The sequence below is a fragment of the Harpia harpyja genome, chromosome 7 (genome assembly GCF_026419915.1).
Source record: "Harpia harpyja isolate bHarHar1 chromosome 7, bHarHar1 primary haplotype, whole genome shotgun sequence".
NCBI lineage: Eukaryota > Metazoa > Chordata > Aves > Accipitriformes > Accipitridae > Harpia > Harpia harpyja.
In genome coordinates, this window is record NC_068946.1 from 25306051 (window position 1) to 25327856 (window position 21806).

General features: G+C 42.8%; 1 protein-coding gene across 4 annotated transcripts in view; it reads left to right on the top strand.

The window, feature by feature from the left end:
* The first annotated feature begins 507 nt into the window (after positions 1 to 507).
* Positions 508 to 21806, top strand: part of PLCL1 (phospholipase C like 1 (inactive)) — a 256807-nt gene continuing 235508 nt past the window's right edge. For 3 of the 4 annotated variants that reach the window (XR_008235979.1, XR_008235978.1, XR_008235980.1), the window contains exon 1: positions 508 to 1065. Coding sequence is in view for 1 of the 4 variants with exons in the window: in XM_052792548.1 (XP_052648508.1) it covers positions 793 to 1065 (273 nt within the window). In the remaining 3 variants the exon portion in view is untranslated. The remainder of the gene's footprint in view (positions 1066 to 21806) is intronic. The other variant, XM_052792548.1, reaches the window with a different exon arrangement.

The window sequence follows — 21806 nt, forward strand, 5'->3', positions numbered from 1 at the left end:
ACGCGAGCGCCGCCGCACGAACGCCGCGGCTACACGGGCTGCGGGCGAGTTACGCCCTTTCCTCACACGCTGCTTTTGCCCTGACACGGGCGCAGCCCGCACCTTCCTAAAATACGCGCGGGGAAGCACTCAGGCGGCTCTCCCGGCACACCCCCCACCGACGGAGGGGACGGGACAAGACGAGAGCTGCGGCGGGTGCGATCAGGTTTTATAGCTCCCCACGCACGCCCTCCCTCCCGCCGTACCTGCCCCGCGGCCGTTCGCTGCGCCGCCCCGCCCAGAACGGCCATCCAGGCGTCCCGCGGACACGCCCTTCACCAAGTCTATTGGCCGCCGCGGCGCCCCCGGGGGGCCGCCGCAGTGCTGAGTGGTCCGTCGCCGCGTCCGTCAACGCCGCCTGTCAAAACACGCCCGGCTCCTGTCACAACAGAGTGGTGCCGCGGCGGCACTTCCTGCGCGCGCGCGCCGCCCGCACGGCGCTCTCCGCGGCCGCCCCGCCGGACGCCCGGCCCCGCCGCCCCGCTTCCCCCGCCCCGCCACTTTGCGCCGTCCCAGCAGCGCGGAGCCGCGCCACCCTCCCCGTTCCTCCGTCACCGCGGGGGCTGCGGAGTTCCGCGCGGGCACCCTCAGCTGCGGAGGATGGGGATGGCTCCTCCGGGGAAAGTTGGCGCTGCCGCCGCCGCCGTGCCGTGAGGGGAGCGCCGCGGGACGCCGTCCGTCCGTGTGCGCGTGTGCCCCACGCCCTCCCGCCCTCTCGGCGCCCCGGAGAAGTTGCCGCCGCTCGCCGGGGCGATGGCAGAGGCTGCCGGCAGCAGGGAGCAGCCGGCGGCGGGCCGCGCCCCTCCTGACGCCGCTCACCGTGCCGAGGAGGAGCCCGAGCCGGCTTCGCTGGACGCCCCGGCGGCGGCCGCGGGCAGGAGGCGGGAGCGGCGCAGCGGCGTCTCGGCCGTCGGCACCGCCGAGCGCTTCCCCGGCGGCAGCCTGGGGACGGCGGCGGCACCCGACCCCGACGCCTGCCTGCTGGAGGCGGCCAAGGCCACCCCGCGGAGGAGCAGCATCATCAAGGTAAGGGCGGGAAGTTTCCGCGGGTCCGGCCGCTGTGGGTCGCCCGGGCCGCAGCCGCTCTCCGGTGCGCCCCTGCCCGCCGGGCGGCTGGGGCTGGCAGGGGAACGAGCCGGGGTGGGCAGCGGTGCGGTGGGAGCCCGCCGGCGAGGGGCTGCGCGCACCCTCCGCGTGGGTGAGGCTGCCGCTCCGCTCCCCGCCGGCACCGAGGAAGGGCGACGGGGCTGCGGCGCTGCCTCCCCGGAGCCCTCCGGGGGAAGGTGCGTCCCCGGACCGAGTGGCTTGCTGGACGGGGTGTCCTCGGGGGGGGGACCCGGCCGGCCGGTCCCGGGGGAGCAGGCTCCGGAGGTGGTGGTCTGTGGTGGGGTGCTGTGAGGGGCGTCGGGGTCCCGCCCGCACTCGTGCGTGCCCCGTGGATTTCGCAGCGGGACAGCTTCCCACGGAGTTGTAAAGTTTTTGTGTAGCAGCTCGTATCTGTTCTTATGTAATATTTATGAAGCACCTGGAGGCAGAATAAGTAGCTTCAACAGCGATGGTTTTCTTTGCTCTTGAGTAGCAAAATATGCGGTGTCACAAGTTAACAGAAGGCGTGTTTGGAGACTGAATGTAGTACAGATTGCTACGGAGCAGCACCGTGTGTTTAACACCCTTTATGTGAAATTAACAGGTCGGGCGTGATCTTAAAAGCCTCCGCCTTTATTATAATCTGGTTGGGGAAATGGCCTTATGATTATGTTTATCTGGTTTTTTTTCCCCCAGTTTAATTTTTAAGAATAAACTATGTGGTTTCGAATTAAATGGTATCTCCTTGCAAGTATATAGGCTAATCACTAGTTTCTGCGGAGACGATGAATGAAGTCTCCTGGGCAAACTTAATTTAGCATATGGTCACACGTGATCCTCTTGTAGTGATTTGCACTTGGAAGGCATCGGGAGAACACTGGAAAATGAGACTTCACTTCTGTGAATGTGTGAAGGCACTGGGCAGAGCTCTAGCTCAAGGCAAGAAGCAAAAAACATATGCTTAGCTCTTAGAGCTTGGTATATCCATTCAAAGGAGGAATGGATAAACAAAATATTTGCTTTTTGCATTTTTAAGCTTTAACATTCATAGGAGACCAAGGTAGTTAAGTGCAAGAGAGTCTCGAGGATCCTTTGAAAGTTCCACCTTGAAATACTAACCCGTTAAGTCCAGCAAAGCATTCAAGTGTGGTTTTAGTCTTCTAAAGACAGCCACTGAATGTGATGGGAATGCTTCCAATCTGAAGTTACATAAATGCTTTACAAAATCAGGACCAAAGTTCTGTAAGTGTTCTGGTATGGAAATGGCATTTTCTCTTGGAATTGTGTGACGGTTTCAAAAATTGAAAATACACAATCTTGGATTTAAATTAAAGAACATATCATTGTTTTTACAGACTGTACCAGTTCTGTGGTAGATACATTTTAATGTCACAAATGGTAGGTAAGTTTTAATGACTGCGTAGCATTTTCACTACAGGTTGATATTTAGCAATACTACTGAGATTGATAATGATCTGTCTTCCAGCTGGAGGAAATTTCTCGAGATACATCCTGGGATGGTGTTTATTAGCAGAGAGGTTTCTGACAGAGCTAAGAAAGTATTAATGTTGTTATATAAGGAACTGGTAAGGCCTCATCTGAAATACCGGGTAAACTTGGTTTCCTGTGCTTAGGAATGGTGCATTCAAACTGGAGCAGGTGCAAAGAAAGATAATGAGGATGGGCTGATAAGGTCAATGGATTGAATACTGTATGAGGGAAAATTTCTAGGACAGCATTGCCTTTAGAACAAAGGATGCCTATGCATAGACCCAATGTGGAAACAAGAAAGTTATTCCAATCACTGTAAGGGTCTGGAATGGTCTTATGATAGAAATAGAATGAAAAATACCATCATTCATCTTAAATTTAGTTGTTAAGATGATGAATTAAATTAGGTAACATAGTTGTGTCTGATAGCAGGTATCTGAACTTGAGAATTTGCAGGCTATGCATCTCTAAGGCATACTGTTGGGACCCCATACAGAGCATGACATTCATTTTCCCGCAAGGTTGTCTCAGTGGTATACAAAAGTGTTTTGCATCACAGTTTTCCTTTGGCTTTATACTAGTGAATGGGAAATACTTTTCACTTGGGATGGGAATTAAGTAATTTATTTGTCTGCATCTTTCAGGAATTTCTGATGTCCTAGGAAATGTTCATCAGGTGTCGAATGCAAATTTTAGATGGAATTAAGATAAAAGAAACCCCAACTTATTTTACTTTTTCTGTTTTTTCAGGACTTTAACATGCAGGAGTTCCATTTAAGCATTGTATGTTTTGCAGGGGAATTAATTTTACAATGTTTTATTATATTTATTTTACTCTAAAAAGTCTATATGTTCATATAAATCTATAGTCAGAATAGTATTCCATCGCTTTCTTTAAGCTGATCTTATCAGCTGAAAAAGGAGGTTTAAGAAAGCAAAGGAAGTTGTACAGTAAGGGAAGTTCCTATTCTGCAGGAGTTGAACACTTCTGCCCTGTTTTCCCATTTCTCTCCCAATTATTTAAAGGTGTACTTTAGCATGAGTGGTCTCGCTGCATTAAGCAAAAAGTTAAAATTCTGTAGATTTAGATGATCGAAGTATACTTTTAACAGCATTTTTTTCCCAGCTATCTTTTAGAGCTCTGCAAGTTTCAAGGTTAGCATCTGAGAGCGCAATTCCAGTGGAAGCCAGACTTGCTTACATTGGAGTGTTTTGGCATCTGCATTCTAACTGTGAAGTATAAAGGACTGAACAGGGACTTGCTTTACAAAACCTTTCCTGCAGCAAATTACATTTGGCATACACTGCAAGTAAAATATGAACCCTTCTAGATAATCTTCAGTGCATTCATGTATGCTATATTTGACTTAAGAAACAAGAGAACTCATTTATATAAAAAGAACAAAAGGTAGCTGGAATATTTTTATTCCCATTTTGCTTTGCTAATGTTCACAGCTTTGTAGATTGAGGTAAATTTGAAATAGCATTAATGAGAAATAGTTGTAGCTGCTCTTGTGCTTTAGAAAATTTCCCTAATACATGTGCATTAGTTGTTGGGGTTTGGGTTGGGTTTTTTTGTTTTTTTGTTTTTTTTTAATGCAAGGAAGAGGTAAATGGTCTTATTACAGAACTGGAGAAAGAAAGGGTTTTTGCGATGAGGAGCCTGAAGTCAGCAGAGTATAACGGTTAGAAGACAAGCTTAGAGAAAGGGCAAGAGAGCATAGAACTTGACCCATTTTCGAAGCAGCCCAAAGATGGACCATGTGTTGGCTAAATTATTTGCCAAGTGTTGCAATTTCTTTTTCTTTTGAATAATCCAGGGCCAACTGGTTGCAAATAAAATGTTAATTGCAACCACTTTTAGGTCAGGAGAACAGAAGACACTGCTTGAAGAACTGGATTTCTTCTTTCTTTACATGTAATGCTTTGCAAGCCTTCTTGTGTGAGGTTCTAAACAGAGTTGACTGATGTTTTTTTCCATCTGGCATGTTCCTTCTGACATTGCCACGTACAAGCATTTTAATAAATGGGTAGGAAGGCTGTGTAATTTGTTATGTAATGCCTACTGAATTATTTTGTAACTTTTAACCAAAATATTTCCCTGTCAGTTCTTATCAGGCTTCTCTCTCTGCTTTGTTTGCATGCAATACAAACTTTTGGGACCATGTGGGTTTTTTTCTTCCTGGTTCTTTGTGTCAAGATACTGTAGCGGATAATGCAGCTCTCTATTATGTTAGTAACAGCAGACTATGCCCATGAAGTGAGCTTGAAGTAGGAACTGCAGAGTCAGACTTTAACTTCAGTCACAGTAGAGCTATGAGACCTTTCAATGAAGTTCTTCCAAAGACTATTTGCTTCTGTTTCACGCACAGATTTTTTTCTTTAAAAGCCAGTTGAGTTGTCCTTGCCCATCATATACTACTAGTCTATGAACTGCAAGGATTAGGTTTTTGCAATTGAATTAATCAGTGCAAGCATATCAAGATAGCCAGCTGTCTTGTTTCAAGAAGTTGTATTTATCTTAGTGACATTTTTAGCTTTGAAAAAAACCAAACCTAGAATAAAAAAGAATGAGGCTTAGTTTCGTTCAGCTTGTGTTCTGAAGGGTGGTGACAGAATGTATTTTAAATACATGCTACATCTGTCTATGCAACATGACTATCTAAGACTTTTTTTCAGAAGACAGTAGAGTTTTTCTGGACTGTAATGATTCTCCAGTAACTCTTACTTAGCTTTTTGCTGTGTAAGCTTACATTTAGGTACTTGCTACTTAATAATCTAAAACTATGACTATGTAAGATTCATTAAAGCTGATTAATTAGTTGCTAGCCCAATGGTGATTTTACCACAACTGCATTCTTTGGCATATTTGTAAGTACCCTAGAAAAAGAGGAAAATATTTAGGTAGAGAATACATTAAAGAATACAGTAGAGCCTAAAAAGGTACAGAGAAGGGCAAGAATGACGTGCCTAGCCATGGAGAGACTGCCACAAAATGAGAAATTCATCAGATTTGTCTGGAAAAAGGTAACTGGCAAGTGATATTTTAATGTATGTAAATTCCCAAACATTGTGGAGAGAGAAACAGGGAACTGATATTCACTCACATTCACAGAATGTGAAATAGGGGAAACCCAGTGATAGCTATATAGCAGCAGGTTTAAAATAAATGGAAGTATTTTCTGATGCAGCATGTGATTAAATCATGCACTTAACAGCTACAGAAAGCTGTGGCAGTCAGAAATGTAAATGGGTTCAAGCAGGTTCAAAATGACAAATTGATGGAGGAGAGCTTCACAATGCACCAAAAGCATCTGGCTTAGAAAGTCCCTAAACTACAAGTGGTTGAACACTGAGAAGCTACAGTGGATTCTAAAGCTAAAGAGGATTGATCACTTTGTACTTTCCTGCTTCTTATGTGTCTCCCCATGCATGTACTCCTGTAGCTGGGATACCAGCCTAGATTGACCTTTATCTAACCCAGTATCTATTTGTTAAGAAAAACTTAAATACACTGTTAAACAACACAGAAGACTGTTTTCCATTATTGCTAGTATAAAAAAAATTCTTAGAAATGAAAAGAATCTTCTCTGTTAATTATTTATTTAGAATTAATTTTTTTTTTTTTTTGCCAGCTCTACAGAAGAGAAACATTTTGGAGATATTTTTTGGATTGCTGTGGCATAGCTGTTTGTAGTCTTTATAATATTTTCATAACACTGCACCTGTATTGCATACACTACTGTTTTTTCCTAAGCATCTAATTAAGACAGGTTTGAAGAGAACCTGTACTGGTTATAGACCTGCTTTTGTCACATGAATTATATCCTGTAGTTAGTATCACTGAAGACGGACAGTTTGTCTATGCAACTGTTGCATTTATCACTAAGATCCTTTCTCATGGAGGGCAGTAGGCATTTCAGACTGGGGTTTAACCCCCATCTCTTCCCTGAAAACAAAGCAACGTTGGTAGGTCCAGTATGGCTGTGCCTAAGATGGTAACATTGTAGTGAGAAGGATTTAAGTCTTCTGGAATTTTTTGTGTCAGGCTATCAATAATAATTATCTGTAGTAATGCAGACCACAATTCACTGAAGACTTAAGTGTATAAAATGGGTTTCAGGTGCAGGATTTAGGCATATGGGTCCTATGAAGCTGTCCTGAAGGCTCACCTAGCTTCTTATGCCTTTCAGGGATCTAAGTTTTGCCAGAAAAGTTTCTTACAGAGATTTTTCTCTTGTGCAGGCCCAGAGTCAATTACACTTGCTGCTAAGCATTTTAATATGTACCTTGTGCCCAAGTCAATCTATGAATAATAGGTGTAAGATTTCTTTCCATTGAATTTCTTGGAATTTTTCATGTTTAATTTAGACTTTCTGTTTCTGATGGTTGGATTTGCCACAAAATACAATAATTCTGATTTCCAGCCATCTCTGCACTCAAGTAAAAAGTTATTTAACTTAACTTCTCCTCAAGGAGAACTTGGGGCCTGGCTAAAAGTCTCTTAAAAATCAATGGGAGCCTTTAAACTGACTTGTGTAAACTTTAGTTAGTACTTCTGAAGAAACCAAACCCAAACAACCTACATCCAGGACAAATTGCTTCTATTAAAGTTTATAGCAAATTTGTCTGTTATGCTGACTGCTAACTCTGGAGTAGTTTTCTTGTCAATCAGTTCCATATAGCGCATAGTGTTAACACATAACTAGTGATCTCCTTAAACATGTGGGTAGAGACAGATAATAGCATTGTGTTTGTGGTATCTTTCCATACAGGATCATAATAGTCAAGATTATTTGAATGTCTTTGACTGAAATCACCTGGAGGTGACCTTTTTCAAACTGGTGGGACAATACCCTTTCTGTAGGATATCAGCAAGTCTAGCAATCTGCAGAAACAAGTTCTGGCAGGTCTTTTCAGGAAGTCGTTTCATAGGTTTTCTGTAAGAGGTAGGAGCTGTTATGGTCAGGAATAAAAGATGAAGTTGGTGATAATGGTTGATTTGTTTTTAAAACATGTTATGTGCACAAAGACTATTGTGCAGAAGCACATAAATAATGATTAAAAATAATGTTCTATTGGAGTAGTGGTGCTGGTGGGTAGAGCAGCGGTGGAGGGATGCTTTCTACTGTTTTCCAAATATGTTAAGCAGCTGTTAATAAAACTAAGTTTTCAAATCTGTGCAGAGATGCTAGTCCTGTTTCTTATGATAATATTGTATTCATTTTGTAGTTCCACTGAGATCAACTCCATCTGTAACAAAAATGTTTTATTTGAGTTAATGGTATATTTTTTTTTTCTAGCCTTCCCCACAGTAGATGTGAAAATGCACGCAGTTACTGTAGAACCCATAATGCATCCTCTGTGGTAAAGCATTTGGTTGATCGTGCTCGTAAACCTAATCAGCATATTTTTTTCTTTCCAGGATGCACCTGGTAGGTGTAATTTTTGGTAATACCTTGGTGAGTTTTCTAAGAAATGGGGAAGGATGATTAATATAACTTTTTATTACACATGTAGTCTACCTTATTTTTTTCTTTTAGCCAATATGACTTAGAGGTTTTGACATGCATGACAGTTTAGGAACTACTCAGACTTAATTAAAAGGTTAAGTTCTGCAAAAGGCTAAATGCCTTTACCAAATACTAACAAGTTCTGAAGACTGATATCTTTCTATGTATTGGAGTAGAAGTGTATTTACAGTCAAAGCCTTGTTCTTAAATCTTTCTTTATCATAAACATTTTTGGGTTTGAAGCCTACTTATGTAGAATACTGTCTTCTGGGGGAATCTTTTTATGTCAGAAATTTGCAGTTTTAGTGATTATTGAGCCCCTTCCTGAAACATGTTTAAATTACTGAGGTCATTGTAATGACTTCATTTAATTGTGGTTCATTGTTAATGTGTGTATTTATTAAGTTGGAAGACTCCGACCATTGGGACTGTGTACAGGCCCTAATTTAAATGATTAACTGGAATCAAACTGAGATAAAATAATCCTGTTTCAGAGCCACTTACATCAACAAAATTAGTCTTGGGATTATTTTGGGCAGTATGCCTCAGGTAATGTTATTGTGACATGCCTATTTAAAGGTGCATCAAAGGTAATGCACACCAAAGTATTACTACTTTGCTACTGTACTGAGAGGAGTTTAAAAAATATTCTAGCTGTGAATGTATACTGTGAAGGTTTGATTCTTCTCCTGAGTTGCATGCTCAGGGGAGTACTAACGCTCATACCATGTTTTGGATAATCCTAGCAAAAAGAGTTACAGAAAACATTATGTTCATACTGATTATTCCCGAGAGGTTTTCTTTCCATCCTGCTAGATCTCATCCCTCCTGGTTGACCTGTGTCATGCTGCTTTGGTACTTCTTCAAGGGGCAAAAGAAACATGTCTTTGCTGCCTAGTACCTTGTTCAGAGATTCATACAAAGTAGAAATTAGTTTGAAGTACTGCAAAGTTGTCATGTATTGATTTGCATGGGTGTAAATGACTACAGAAGCAGCAGGGTGGTGGATAATTAGGACTCCAAAATCATCATTCTTCACTGAAAGTTTGTTTTGGTAACTTGGATACAACTTCTGAATGGGCAATAAGAATCTGTTTGATATCTATTCAGTATGAAGCTGGCTACTTGATTACATACCTTTCAAATAAGTGTAGACTCAGATAAAGTATAGTGCTCATGGTTTATTGTTTTATGGACCCAAAGTCTGTCAAGCTATGTTGAGCAGTGATCCTCTCAGAATCATTTGGATCTAATTACCTGTACTGTATTATAGGTAGGCATAGCATGTTTTTAATTCATTAGACAGTTTTGATGGATTGCTAATCTGTTTTGATTGTAAGCTGCAAAAAGTTTTTATCTTATTTAGCTCTTTCAAATAGTTTTGGGGGAAAACACAACAATAAAATGTGGGGTGCATTTGTGGTTTAAGAGAGGCCTGCTGCTTTTGCAAATGTGGCTATATCCATCTTGCTTTTTGTATGCTGGTGTACCTTTCTCTGTGTTTTGTGTTGATGCATCTCCTAGAAAGTATATCTGCTTAAAAAACCAAAAAACCCAAACCCAACCAAAACCGAAAGAACAACCATCCCCAAAAAAACTTCTGCCAGAAGTATTGATGAAAAAGACCCTATGAATTTAAGAAATTCTGTAACATTGGATCCTACTGCAAGGTCAATACATTTTGAGGAGTATGTGTGCTGTAGTGACCGCATGGGAATGTTAGCTACACCATGTTTGCAAGACAAAGGTAGGAAGTAAATAGCAATAGGAAGTAGAACTCCTTGATCAGGAATCAGATGCTAGTGCTGAAGTAACCAGGAAAGCCATGGGGCACAGCAGGGTGAGACCATGTCTAGAAGCGCAAGTGAAATTCAGAAAATTGGATTATATGTAATCCAAATGCTGCAAGGAGGGGAGGCTGTAACAAGGAGCAGGCAAGGCTGAAATAAAACTGGGGAGCCTGGCTGGGAACTTGGGCAGTGGAGTCAGGAGTCAGCCAAGAGTTCACAAGCAGGGCAGGGACAAGGTGACGGGCAGTGACCAGGACTGGAGCAAGAGCTTGGAGCACAGCCATGGACATCCCATTTGCAGACCCAGCGCTGAGCTCCCTTGCAGGGAAAGTCGTGCAGAGCACAAAAATAACAGTTTGTTGCCTGAGCTGAATTGCTCTGGTATAGTGGTCTCTTGGGCATGTACAGAGCTAGAGGTGTGTAGGTATCTAAGGGGAGTGGTGGCTGAATGGTGTAACGTTTCGGGGCAGAGTTGGGGAGGGGGGCTGCAAGAGGGTGCAAGGTAGCTGCCAGGAGGCCAGAGGGTCTTTTTTTGCCACAAGCACTTAAGGTAGCTCTTGTGGAGGGAACAAGAGGAGGATGAGCAAGGGCTGCCTTGGTCCTGCTCTTGCCAGCTCAGTGGTTGAGTCTAATTCCTTGCATCCCTCTCTTCCTGAGTGAAGGTTGCCACCCATTCTGGGGCAACTCCAAAGCCATTTGGGCATCTCCTACTAAGCCTTCCACACCCCTGTAGCATTTAGGCAAGTTTTACCATTTTAAGTTAACACTACAGTTGTGTTTTAATTTTGTTTTTGTTGTAAGGATAATTTTTTGAGAGAAGAGAGATTCTTGGTGGATTCTGTCACTTTCAGCATACTGTTGCTGTTTGCACAGACGAATAAAAAGCATCATGTTTTACTTAACATTGGATTTTCTTTAAGACACTTGCAACTCTCATTGTAAATGTAGATGAGTTCTGGGTTCTTGCGTTAAATTTTTTTATAAGCTGTACTTTTGTTTGGAAAAGCCATGTCATTTTTTGTTTTGTTTTTTAAATTTAATTTTATAACAATTTTCATAAATATCTGATTAGAAGTTGCATTTTGCTCAGCTAAAGTGACTGCTGATTTCTTCAAGCCAGAGCTATCGGTAGAGAGCACTATGAATTAATTACTGTAAGATCTCTTTTCTTTTTCCAAATGAGGTTGTGTAGGAGCTTATTAAATTAATTTAACAAATGTAATAGTTTAATAAAATAATTATATTCCATTGGACTATGACACACCTCCAGGCTACCTCATATAAATACTGTAATAAAAAATTTTGTGAGCACTGAGTAAAAAATAGACACTGGAATTCATTAAACGTATGAAAAAGACTTTCTGCAGATGTTTTGTGTTCTCTGGTAGATGGAGCCCAGTCCTGGAGACTGCCTGGAAGCTGCACAGCCTTTCATGGGAATGCTGTGCATGAGGTCTGCCAGGACCGGCCTCGCTCTGCAGGTACCACCTGAGTCTTGGTGCTGGGGTAAAGACAGATTTCTCCTGGGAAATATGTATGGATGTATCCCGAAGGAAGTCTCATCTTCTAGTGTTATGTAAAATTGGTTGTACTTGAGTATGATTTGGAAATGCGAGTCATAGTATATATAGCTTATGAATTTCTTTCTCAGAGTGTTATGATTCACAGTGACAGTTGCTCCCTAAAGCAATGCAGATTTTGAGTATAAACATGCTATCAATGGAGGAAGGATTGGGTTGAACACAAATACCCAATCTCTAAACCCTGTTATTTTACTTTGAAATTTTCTTTTTCAGGCTCCTAAAGACTTAAAATATTGTTAATTTTGTTATGCTGATCCTACTTTGAGCTAGGTGAGGTTTGTTTGGCAAAACTGTATTAGTTTAAACCTGAATATTAGTGCTGAAGAATGAATTTTAGAGGATTGTTTCCAGATAACAGTTGCTCTTATTAGAAACACAAGAGAGTGAGTTGCTATTAGAGCTGAGAAAAAAAGATAGATGACTGACTTACTCACAGCAAGTGCATTTGTTTATTTATTTGCTTGGCAGTGCAGCTGCAGGGTCTGTGTGCTAGATGCATATTAACAATTCTGTTCATATTCAGTACTTTTTTTTTGCTACATCTTTATGGGTGAGAGGGAGGCACTTTCATACATAGTGGTGAAATAGTCAAGTCTGATGGACAGGAATAGTGCTTAGAAGTAATTCATTTCAATGGACTGATCCAAATCTAATTGAGGTCAAATCAGACCCTGTTCATAAACTTCAGAATTCTCCCAGTACCCTTGGTCGCCATGGAGGAGTGTTCCCTGCAGCAATAGCTCCTGACTTTGAAGACTTGCTTTTCTTTTAACCATTATAATTACTTAAATTATGTTATATTCTCATCCTGAGCATAGATTACCTAGACCAGTACTAGGACTGTGGTGTCTTTCTGCAGAAAAAGCTGTGTTGCAGCAGTAGAGGGGGAGGATAAGTAAATTTTTTTGGCTTGGGAGAGTGAAATGTGACTGTGTTAAGCAGCATGCTTTGCCTAGGCTCTGTAGCCTTGCTGGGAGGGTGTGGGTGTGCAGAGCAGGTAAAGCTTAAGTGATGGGAAAAAAGGTTAATTTAATGAAATGGGGTTAGTATCCTCATTTGCTTTGATCAATGTAAAGACTAAGTATCTTTCACTGTAACAATGTCCCATGTGCTGTGAAATGCTGCCATTCAAGCACTTGTGATGAAATCTTGCGACTGTTCGAGAGCCATTAAGAGGACTGTCCCTTTGCCCCAAGAGCTCACCTTTCTGAGGGCTAATGCCCAGACTCACATTTAGATGTGAGCTGATGCTGGATGGATGATCCTATTTACCAGTAAGAGATGAGACTGAAAGAGAAACAGCACGTTAAGCAGGGTGACTGCAGAGCAGTGCAGAGAAGTGAGGTGTTGGGAAGCTGTGACTTGTTGGTGTCCACTTGTGGCAGTGCTTATGATGTCTGGAGAAGAGAACAATTTTGTTGCTTTTCAAAGAATCAGGCTTGCTTACATTCTGCGAAGTAAAAACCCTGAAGCTTAAGAGTACAGTCGGATCCTACAGCAGTACCTTGCCTTCCAAATAGGAGAGGACCATACATTTTGCTTAGCTTTCTTAAGAAAATTGACATACAGCTGGTGTCTGGCTTCCACATATCCCTTCTCTGCAAAGAGGGAACTGCGTATTTCCTTCAGACCAGCTTTTAACTTCTCCAAAGATACTCAGCTCTCAGCTTGAATAAACTGAGCTATATCCTACTGCAAGTGCATTTGGCATTGATTTTAGAAATTTGAGGATTTGAAAGGAACAGTGTGGGCACAGTGTTCCATTCACTGGGTGAGGAGAGGAAAGATCAGCTTTGTAACATAAAAAGGTTGCAACATTTTCTGCCTTGTTTGAACAGTTGTGAGGCAAAAGGCATGACCCTGCTGAGATGCACCATTTATGTGGTGTAGATGTGGTATAATCCAGAACTTTTTTTTCATTTGAAATGCCATTTACTTTGTTTACCTATCTGTACACCTACTCAGGGATTGCAGAATGTCTCTAACTTGTGTTGTGGCATATTGCAGCCAGCAGCACATATTGCACAGTTCTCCAAATATCATTCAAGGAAAACGCTGAACTGTTTACATGCCTGGATATGTGTATGTTCTAAAGAACACAGTTCCACTTGCTCAGTTTATTGTCTTCCTATCCAGCTACCTATGTATGTGTCACATATACTTTGCATGCTAATAGAAATTCACAAACATGTTACATTGAGTTTCTAGGCTAAATTTTGCTTTATTACACAATTTTAGCAGTGGGAAATGGTAATGTCATTTCTTTTAGTGAACCCAAGAGCTAAACTTGGTAATTATTGCAAAATACAACTTCTTTTCAAAAGGAAAAAAAGACTATTTTAATTCAGCATTGCAGCAGAGATGTATGTATAAGAAGGCAAACTATGGTTTATACTGCCAAATAACTTGCCTATATTGCAAGTACTTTTTTTTTTAGTTATCTCCTACTCTTTTTGGCCTACTGTAAATACAAGTTACAATGGTTTATTCAAAAGGATTTTTTAAAAAGAAATTGTGTATAGACAAGTCTAGATTTTAAACTGAGAGTCATCAGGAGTTAGCTAAAACTAAAGCTGGTACTAGGTTGTTTATATAGTGATTTGCATTAGTTCTTAATTAAAATAAGTTCCTGTGTGGACAAAGGCCAAGGGCCCTTTTCTTGGAAGATGGAGGTGAAAAGAAGTGTCAGAATGACCAGAGAATGCAAAAGAGCAAATGTCGCATCCATAGGGCAGTGGGTTGGCTGGAAAACTGGTGTGCTTACCTTCAGCCTGAGGTGGTGGTTTCTGCAAAAAGCTGCTGTTTGTGTTATTCTCTGAGGAGGAAGAGAGGTGCAGACTATCTTGTGCTTCTGTGGAAAACTGCAATACAGAGCACTCCCTCGTGCCAACAGAATTGCTTGCACAGAGGTGTTGCAGGCCTGAGACTTCGCTTATTCTTATTGAGGCCTGTTGCATTGAAGTAGGATTTGATCCATACAGTATTTAGGTAGAAAAGGCTATTCAGGAGCCTTTGGCAAAACTCCTAGTATCAGAAATGAAAGTTATCTTCATGAGTGCTGAATATTGGCAGTTGTGTATGAATGGCATCTTTCAGGATAGGACCAATGAGTGTCCCTATGGAAAAATACCAGTTACTTGCAGTTTGGACAGTGGAAATTGTTATTTAATCTTCCTGACTGTATATATAAAATGTTGACTATGCTGTTGAATTAATAAAACAGTACATGAATCTGGGTTTTTTGGGGGGTTTGGGTTTTTTTTGGTGGTGTTTTTTGGTTTTGGGGTTTTTTTTTAGTGGTTGGTTGTCATGCCTATCTGTATTTTTAGTGGATGTTCGTATTGCACTTGTTCTTCAGGAACTTTGTACATTTCCAGTTATAGGTTGGTATCTGAATCCATGGGCAGTGTTTGAGTATAACATTGCATTACCCCTTTGGGTTTATTATGCTCCAATAAAGTAATTAATGGATCAATGCAAATATGGAGTAAATGATATGAAAGCAAATAATATTGTAGAAAAGATGTAAACACACTGTGTGTTTGTATAACCTGGTATCACCAGTTACTTCTCAGTTAGGGGTCTTAGCTACTCATTAATCTGTATACCAGATTTTGCTCTGTTGCAAAACTTGGAAGGTTTCCTCCCTCTTCCATGTTTTTGAAAATACTGTGGTTTTTGTTTCATTTGTTTTTTGGTTTTGGGTTTTTTTAGTGTTTTGCCACTGCATGTATAATGCATAGACGAAGCCCTATCTAGGGAGGTGCCTAAGCCCAGTCGGGCATCCCCATGCATTCTCACATCCTCTGAAAAAAGAAAAAGGAGGGTAATTGTTGTAGGCGACTCCTTCTTAAGGGGGACAGAGGGCCCGATATGCAGACCTGACCCATCCCACCAGGAAGTCTGCTGCCTCCCTGGGGCCCGAGTAAAAGACATTACCAGGAAACTCCCTGGTCTGGTTCGGACCTCTGATTATTACCCATTGCTAGTTGTGCAGGTTGGCAGTGATGAGATTGCAGAGAGGAATCCAAAGGCAATCAAAAGGGATTTCAGGGCACTGGGACGATTAGTAGAAAGATCGGGAGCACAGGTAGTGTTTTCCTCAATCCCTTCAGTGGCAGGGAAATACACTGAAAGGAACAGGAGAACACACCTGGTCAATACATGGCTCAGAGGCTGGTGCCATAGGTGGAATTTTGGGTTTTTTGATCATGGGGAGGCTTACACAGCACCGGGCTTGCTAGCGACAGATGGTGTCCAGCTGTCTCAAAGGGGTAAGAGAATCCTTGCTCATGAGATGGCAGGACTCATAGAAAGGGCTTTAAACTAGGTTCGAAGGGGGCAAGGGATAAAACTAGGTGCACCAGAGATGAGCCTGGGGGCAGCGTGCCGATTCAATGACCCAGCTCAAATGCATCTATGCCAACGCACGCAGCATGGGCAATAAACAGGAGGAGCTGGAAGCCATTGTGCAGCAGGATAGATATGACTTAGTCGCCATCACGGAAACATGGTGGGATGACTCCCATGACTGGAGTGCTGCAATGGATGGCTACAAGCTCTTCAGAAGGGACAGGCAAGGTAGAAGAGGTGGTGGGGTGGCTCTTTATGTTACGGAATGTTTTGACTGTTCAGAGCTACACGATTCTGATGACAAGGTGGAGTGCTTATGGGTGAGGATGAGAGGGAAAGCCAATAAGACAGATATTGTGCTGGGAGTCTGTTATAGACCGCCTGACCAGGTTGAAGAGACGGATGAATCGTTCTACAAGCGGCTGGCAGTAGTCTCAGAATCGTGTGCCCTTGTCCTTGTGGGGGACTTTAACTTTCCAGACATCTGCTGGAAATACAACACAGCAGTGAGTAAACAATCTAGGAGGTTCCTGGAGTGTGTGGAAGATAACTTCTTGACACAGCTGGTGGGTGAGCCAACCAGGGGAGGAGCCTTGCTAGACCTGTTGTTTACGAACAGGGAAGGACTGGTGGGAGGTGTGATGGTTGGAGGCCGTCTTGGGCTTAGTGACCATGAAATGGTAGAATTTTCAATTCTTGGTGAGGCAAAGAAGGTGGTCAGCAAAACCACCACTATGGACTTCCGGAGGGCTAACTTTGGCCTCTTCAAGGCACTGGTTGAGAGAGTCCCTTGGGAGATGGTCCTGAAGGGCAAAGGGGTCCAGGAGGGATGGACATTCTTTAAAAAGGAAATCTTAATGGCTCAGGACCAGGCTATTCCCATGTGCCGCAAGTCAAACCGCCGAGGAAAACGACCGGCCTGGCTGAATGGGGAGCTTTTGCTAGGACTTAAGAAAAAAAGGAGAGTTTATCATCTCTGGAGGAAAGGGCGGGCAACTTGGGAGGAGTACAGGGATCTTGTTAGATCATACAGAGAGAAAATTAGAAAGGCGAAAGCTCAGCTAGAACTAAATCTGGCCACTATCGTAAGGGACAACAAAAAATGTTTTTACAAATATGTTAACAGTAAAAAGAATCCCAAGGAGAATGTCTATCCTTTAATGGATACAGAAGGGAATGTAGCAACCAGTGATGAGGAAAAGGCCGAGGTACTTAATGCCTTCTTTGTCTCAGTCTTTAATAGTGAGTCCAGTCATCCTCAGGGTACTCCACCTCATGAGCTGGAAGGTAAGGATGAAGAGCATAACATAACCCCCTTAATCCAGGAGGAATTAGTTAGGGACCTGCTACGCCATCTGGACACTCACAAATCTATGGGACCTGATGGGATCCATCCAAGAGTACTGAGGGAACTGGCTGAGGTCCTTGCCAAACCACTCTCTATCATCTATCAGCGTTCCTGGTCAACAGGGGAGGTCCCAGAGGACTGGAGGCTTGCCAATGTGACTCCCATTTATAAGAAGGGTCGGAGGGAGGATCCGGGGAACTACAGGCCTGTCAGCCTGACCTCGGTACCGGGGAAGATTATGGAACGGTTTGTTTTGAAAGCACTCACATGGCAAGTCCAGGATAAGAGGGGGATCAGGCCCAGTCAGCATGGGTTTATGAAAGGCAGGTCCTGCTTGACCAACCTGATCTCCTTCTATGACCAGGTGACCCGCCTAGTGGATGAGGGAGAGGCTGTGGATGTTGTCTACCTGGACTTCAGCAAGGCCTTTGACGCTGTCTCTCATGGCATACTCCTTGAGAAGCTGGCGTCTTGTGGCCTGGATAAGTGCACTATTCACTGGGTGAAAAACTGGCTGGATGGCCGAGCCCAGAGGGTAGTGGTGAATGGGGTGAAATCCAGTTGGCGGCGGCTCACAAGTGGTGTTCCCCAGGGCTCGGTGTTGGGCCCTGTTCTGTTTAATATCTTTATCGATGATTTGGATGAGGGGATCGAGTGCACCCTCAGCAAGTTTGCAGATGACACCAAGTTGGGAGGCAGGGTTGATCTGCTTGAGGGTAGGGAGGCTCTACAGAGAGATCTGGACAGGCTGGATCGATGGGCTGAGGCCAATTGTATGAAGTTTAACACGGCCAAGTGCCGGGTCCTGCACTTCGGTCACGGCAACCCCATGCAGCGCTACAGGCTTGGGGAAGAGTGGCTGGAAAGCTGCCCGGCAGAGAAAGACCTGGGGGTGCTGGTTGACAGCCAGCTGAATATGAGCCAGCAGTGTGCCCAGGTGGCCAAGAAGGCCAATCGCATCCTGGCTTGTATCAGAAATGGTGTGGCCAGCAGGAACAGGGAGGTGGTTGTTCCCCTGTACTCGGCACTGGTGAGGCCGCACCTCGAGTGCTGTGTTCAGTTTTGGGCCCCTCACTACAGGAAAGACATTGAGCTGCTTGAGCGTGTCCAGAGAAGGGCAACGAAGTTGGTGAGGGGCCTTGAGCACAAGTCTTATGAGGAGCGGCTGAGGGAACTGGGGTTGTTCAGTCTAGAAAAGAGGAGGCTGAGGGGAGATCTTATCGCTCTCTACAACTACCTGAAAGGGGGTTGTAGTGAGGTGGGTGTTGATCTCTTCTGTCAGGTGTCTGGAAATAGGACAAGAGGAAATGGCCTCAAGTTGAGGCAAGGGAGATTTAGGTTAGATATTAGGAAAAATTTTTTTACTGAGAGGGTTGTCAAACATTGGAATGGGCTGCCCAGGGAAGTGGTTGAGTCACCATCCCTGGAGGTATTCAAAAAGCGAGTGGACAGGGTACTCCAGGGCATGGTTTAGGGGGCATGGTTAATGGTTGGACTCGATGTCTTGAAGGTCTTTTCCAACCGAAATGATTCTATGATTCTATGTTTTGGTTGCTGTATAAAAGATTTAACTACATCAAGAAAGTATTTGGGGTACCTGTCACACTTGGCTGTATTGGTAGCGGCAGTTCCACTGCAATTATAATTTTAAATCCCTTTTAGAAAAGGCTGGAGAAGCTAACTTCATGAGCATTTAAGACTCCAGACATCAGGGAGGTATTAAGCATGCTTCTGGAAGGACCCGAGATGGCTGGACGCATTACAGAGCTGTTTTAAATGAGCTTCTAATGATGTCAGATGGGCCACTACCAACCAAAGAATGCCAAGCTTTTCTCTTTCTGTGATGATTTAGTGATCAATAGCAGTAAAATAATCCAGGCAATGCACTAGGGAGAATTGCTGCTCTTCTTAAGTGGTTGTTTAACTTTTAAGGTAAGCTTCATGGTGTTTCCAGTGATAATAGTGATTAATGCTTCCTTTGCTGTTGACTACTCTAGGTTTTTTTTCTTTGTAGTTTGTATACTACATGAGAAGTTTACCACTGTCTCTCCCAGCAGGTCACTTCCAGCCATGCCTTGTTGATTAATTAATTGACTCATTACGATGATGGATTTGTGTTTGGTTTTACAGATCTGTTGGAGTACCTTCTTCCCTGAGGACACCACTGTACTTTGTTCTGGGAGGTGTGAAAAGCAGGAAGGAATACAAGGTGTTGGACAAAAGATAAAATGCTTTGTGTGCAAGATTGATGGTAAAAGACAGGCAGACACTCTGTAATTGTAACATTTACAAGGACACTATGCAGCACAATAAAAGTTCAGGGTTGTTGGTTTTTTTTTGTATAAGCTTCTTCCCAAAAAGCAGTATGATTACAACACTGATTAAAAATAGAAGGTTGGAGAAAGGAATGAGGAGGCACAGAAAAGACAGCAAAGAGATTCTTTTATTGAATGAGAAAGGAGTCTTTGCAATGAAGGAGCATCATTCTCCAGAAGGATGAGACTTTTAAACCACTGTATTAGAACAGAAATGAAATTATTTTTTTCTTCTCCATCCAGCTTTGAGGATGTCAGATTTTTTCTCTCTTGTGTTTGCTATCAGTGAGGCTAAAGAGGACGCAATGTCTCTTGTGCTGGGCTGCTTGGCTGCAGCCCGAGCCTGCATAGCCAGTCTCCCTGCTGGCCACGGCTGTCCAATCAATCTGCATGACTGGGGGGAAAAGCATTGCTCCCTTCGGAATAACTTTTACTGAAATTGATGTTAATGCCTTTGTCATAAATATGACAAATACTGCTTGTGCGACAAGTTGTTAGTTACTCCTATAGCAACAGTTGGTTTTAAATCTTAGTGTATTTATGTCTTGTTACCTTTCTGCAAATGATTCTTCCTTTTTGCATATAAGGATGGAGATTATATATACGTTACTCTCTCAACTAACATGACAGGCTGAAGAGTCTTGGATGCTGATCCTAGTTAGTATTCGGTATTCATGTTTTGCTGGACTGTGTCCTGAAGCTATTCAGGTTTCTTATTTTTCCAGACTGATGGAATCCCTTTAGCCCCAGAATTTTCCTTTTTCAGTGGAATAATAACACTTTCTCAGCTTCATCGTTCTCCACCGTTTTATTGAAGTCACTTACTGGAAGTACCTTTTTTGGGGGGGGGCGGGGCAAGGCTGAAGCAATTTCACCTTGGGATTTGGTCGGCTCTGCTGGAATCTGTATGTTCTCGCCAGGTTGGATACTTTCCCTTCAGACTTCCCCTCCCCTCCTGGAGCTGCTATATACAGTGTGGCAGTGTGACAATCCAAGCAGGTCATAAATAACTCTTGACAGAGGCCTTGCTAGAAACTTAATTTCTTGGCTTTTTGGGAATCCTTTGCTCAGACAACCAATCCTCTTCCGGTCCCATGGTTTTAATTCTATTTCTCAAGTCTTAACTACTCAGTTTGTTGCTTTTAATGGAAGCCCCCACCTCCCCTTCTTTTACCTTTTTTTTTTTTTTTTTTAAGGATTATGATGCCAATGTAAAATCCCCCTCTCTGTGAGGAAGAGGCCTTCTGTGGATGTACTGAAAACCACCCAAGGAAAGGATGGAACTGAGGGGAAAAGACATTTCACAGACATAGTCTTGATTGCCAGTTCCTGAAATTGAGACTTACTGCTGCAGTGTAGGGAATCAGAACTGCCCATCTTTTCATTTGTTCTTGCTCTGCCCTGTAGAGTTATATCAAAGATGAATTTCGTTGTCTTCCTACATTCCCTTTTGGAATTTGCCAGCACCGTTAATACTCCATTATTTTGGAAAGAAGCTTCCACATTGTGTTATTTTATGGGTCCTATAAATTGTAATTTCTGACTACAAAGAAAAATACTAGGCCGAAAATATTTTCAGACTTAAATTATCCATACTTAAATGGATGAGGAAAATAACTGAAGGATACAGGTAGTAGTATTATGCTAATCAGTTTTATAGAAAACAATGGCAAGAGCTGCAGTGATTGAACAATGTAATGAGCTATTTGAATAATGTGTTTGACAAGTGATAAAAAAGTCTCAACCTGCAGTTTTTAGGAGGGGAAATGAACTTTCCTAAGAGGTTTCCTTTGGATACAAATTGAAACGGATTTCAGAATGATCACTTACGCAACCAAGCAAAACCACCATTCCTTAGAGGTTACTGTTACCAAAAGTCAGCAAGTTATTATTCTACTTAAAATCTGTGTAGTTCTGTTTTATTTTTCAAATATATCTTGTTTTATAAGGTTACAACTGTGGGAACAGAAATCTGCTGTCTATGAAATAGCTATTCCTGCTGCTTTTGCAAAATACTTTGACATATGTGTTTCTATAGAAAAGGTGGATTACTTTCTCAAAACTCTTGAGACTTTCAGGGTGGTGAAACCTCCTTCTTCCACAAGAGAGACCACCAAGAGAAATATGCTTGGTGTTGGGCACCAAACAGCCGTTATTCTGGATGGTGCATATTGGATATAAATTTATATATTGCCAGACTATAGAGATTCTGAATTGGTAACCTGTTTTATTCTTCAAAGATTCTTTTATCTATGAGAGTGTCCAGTCTACTGAAAACCCTTTTAGTG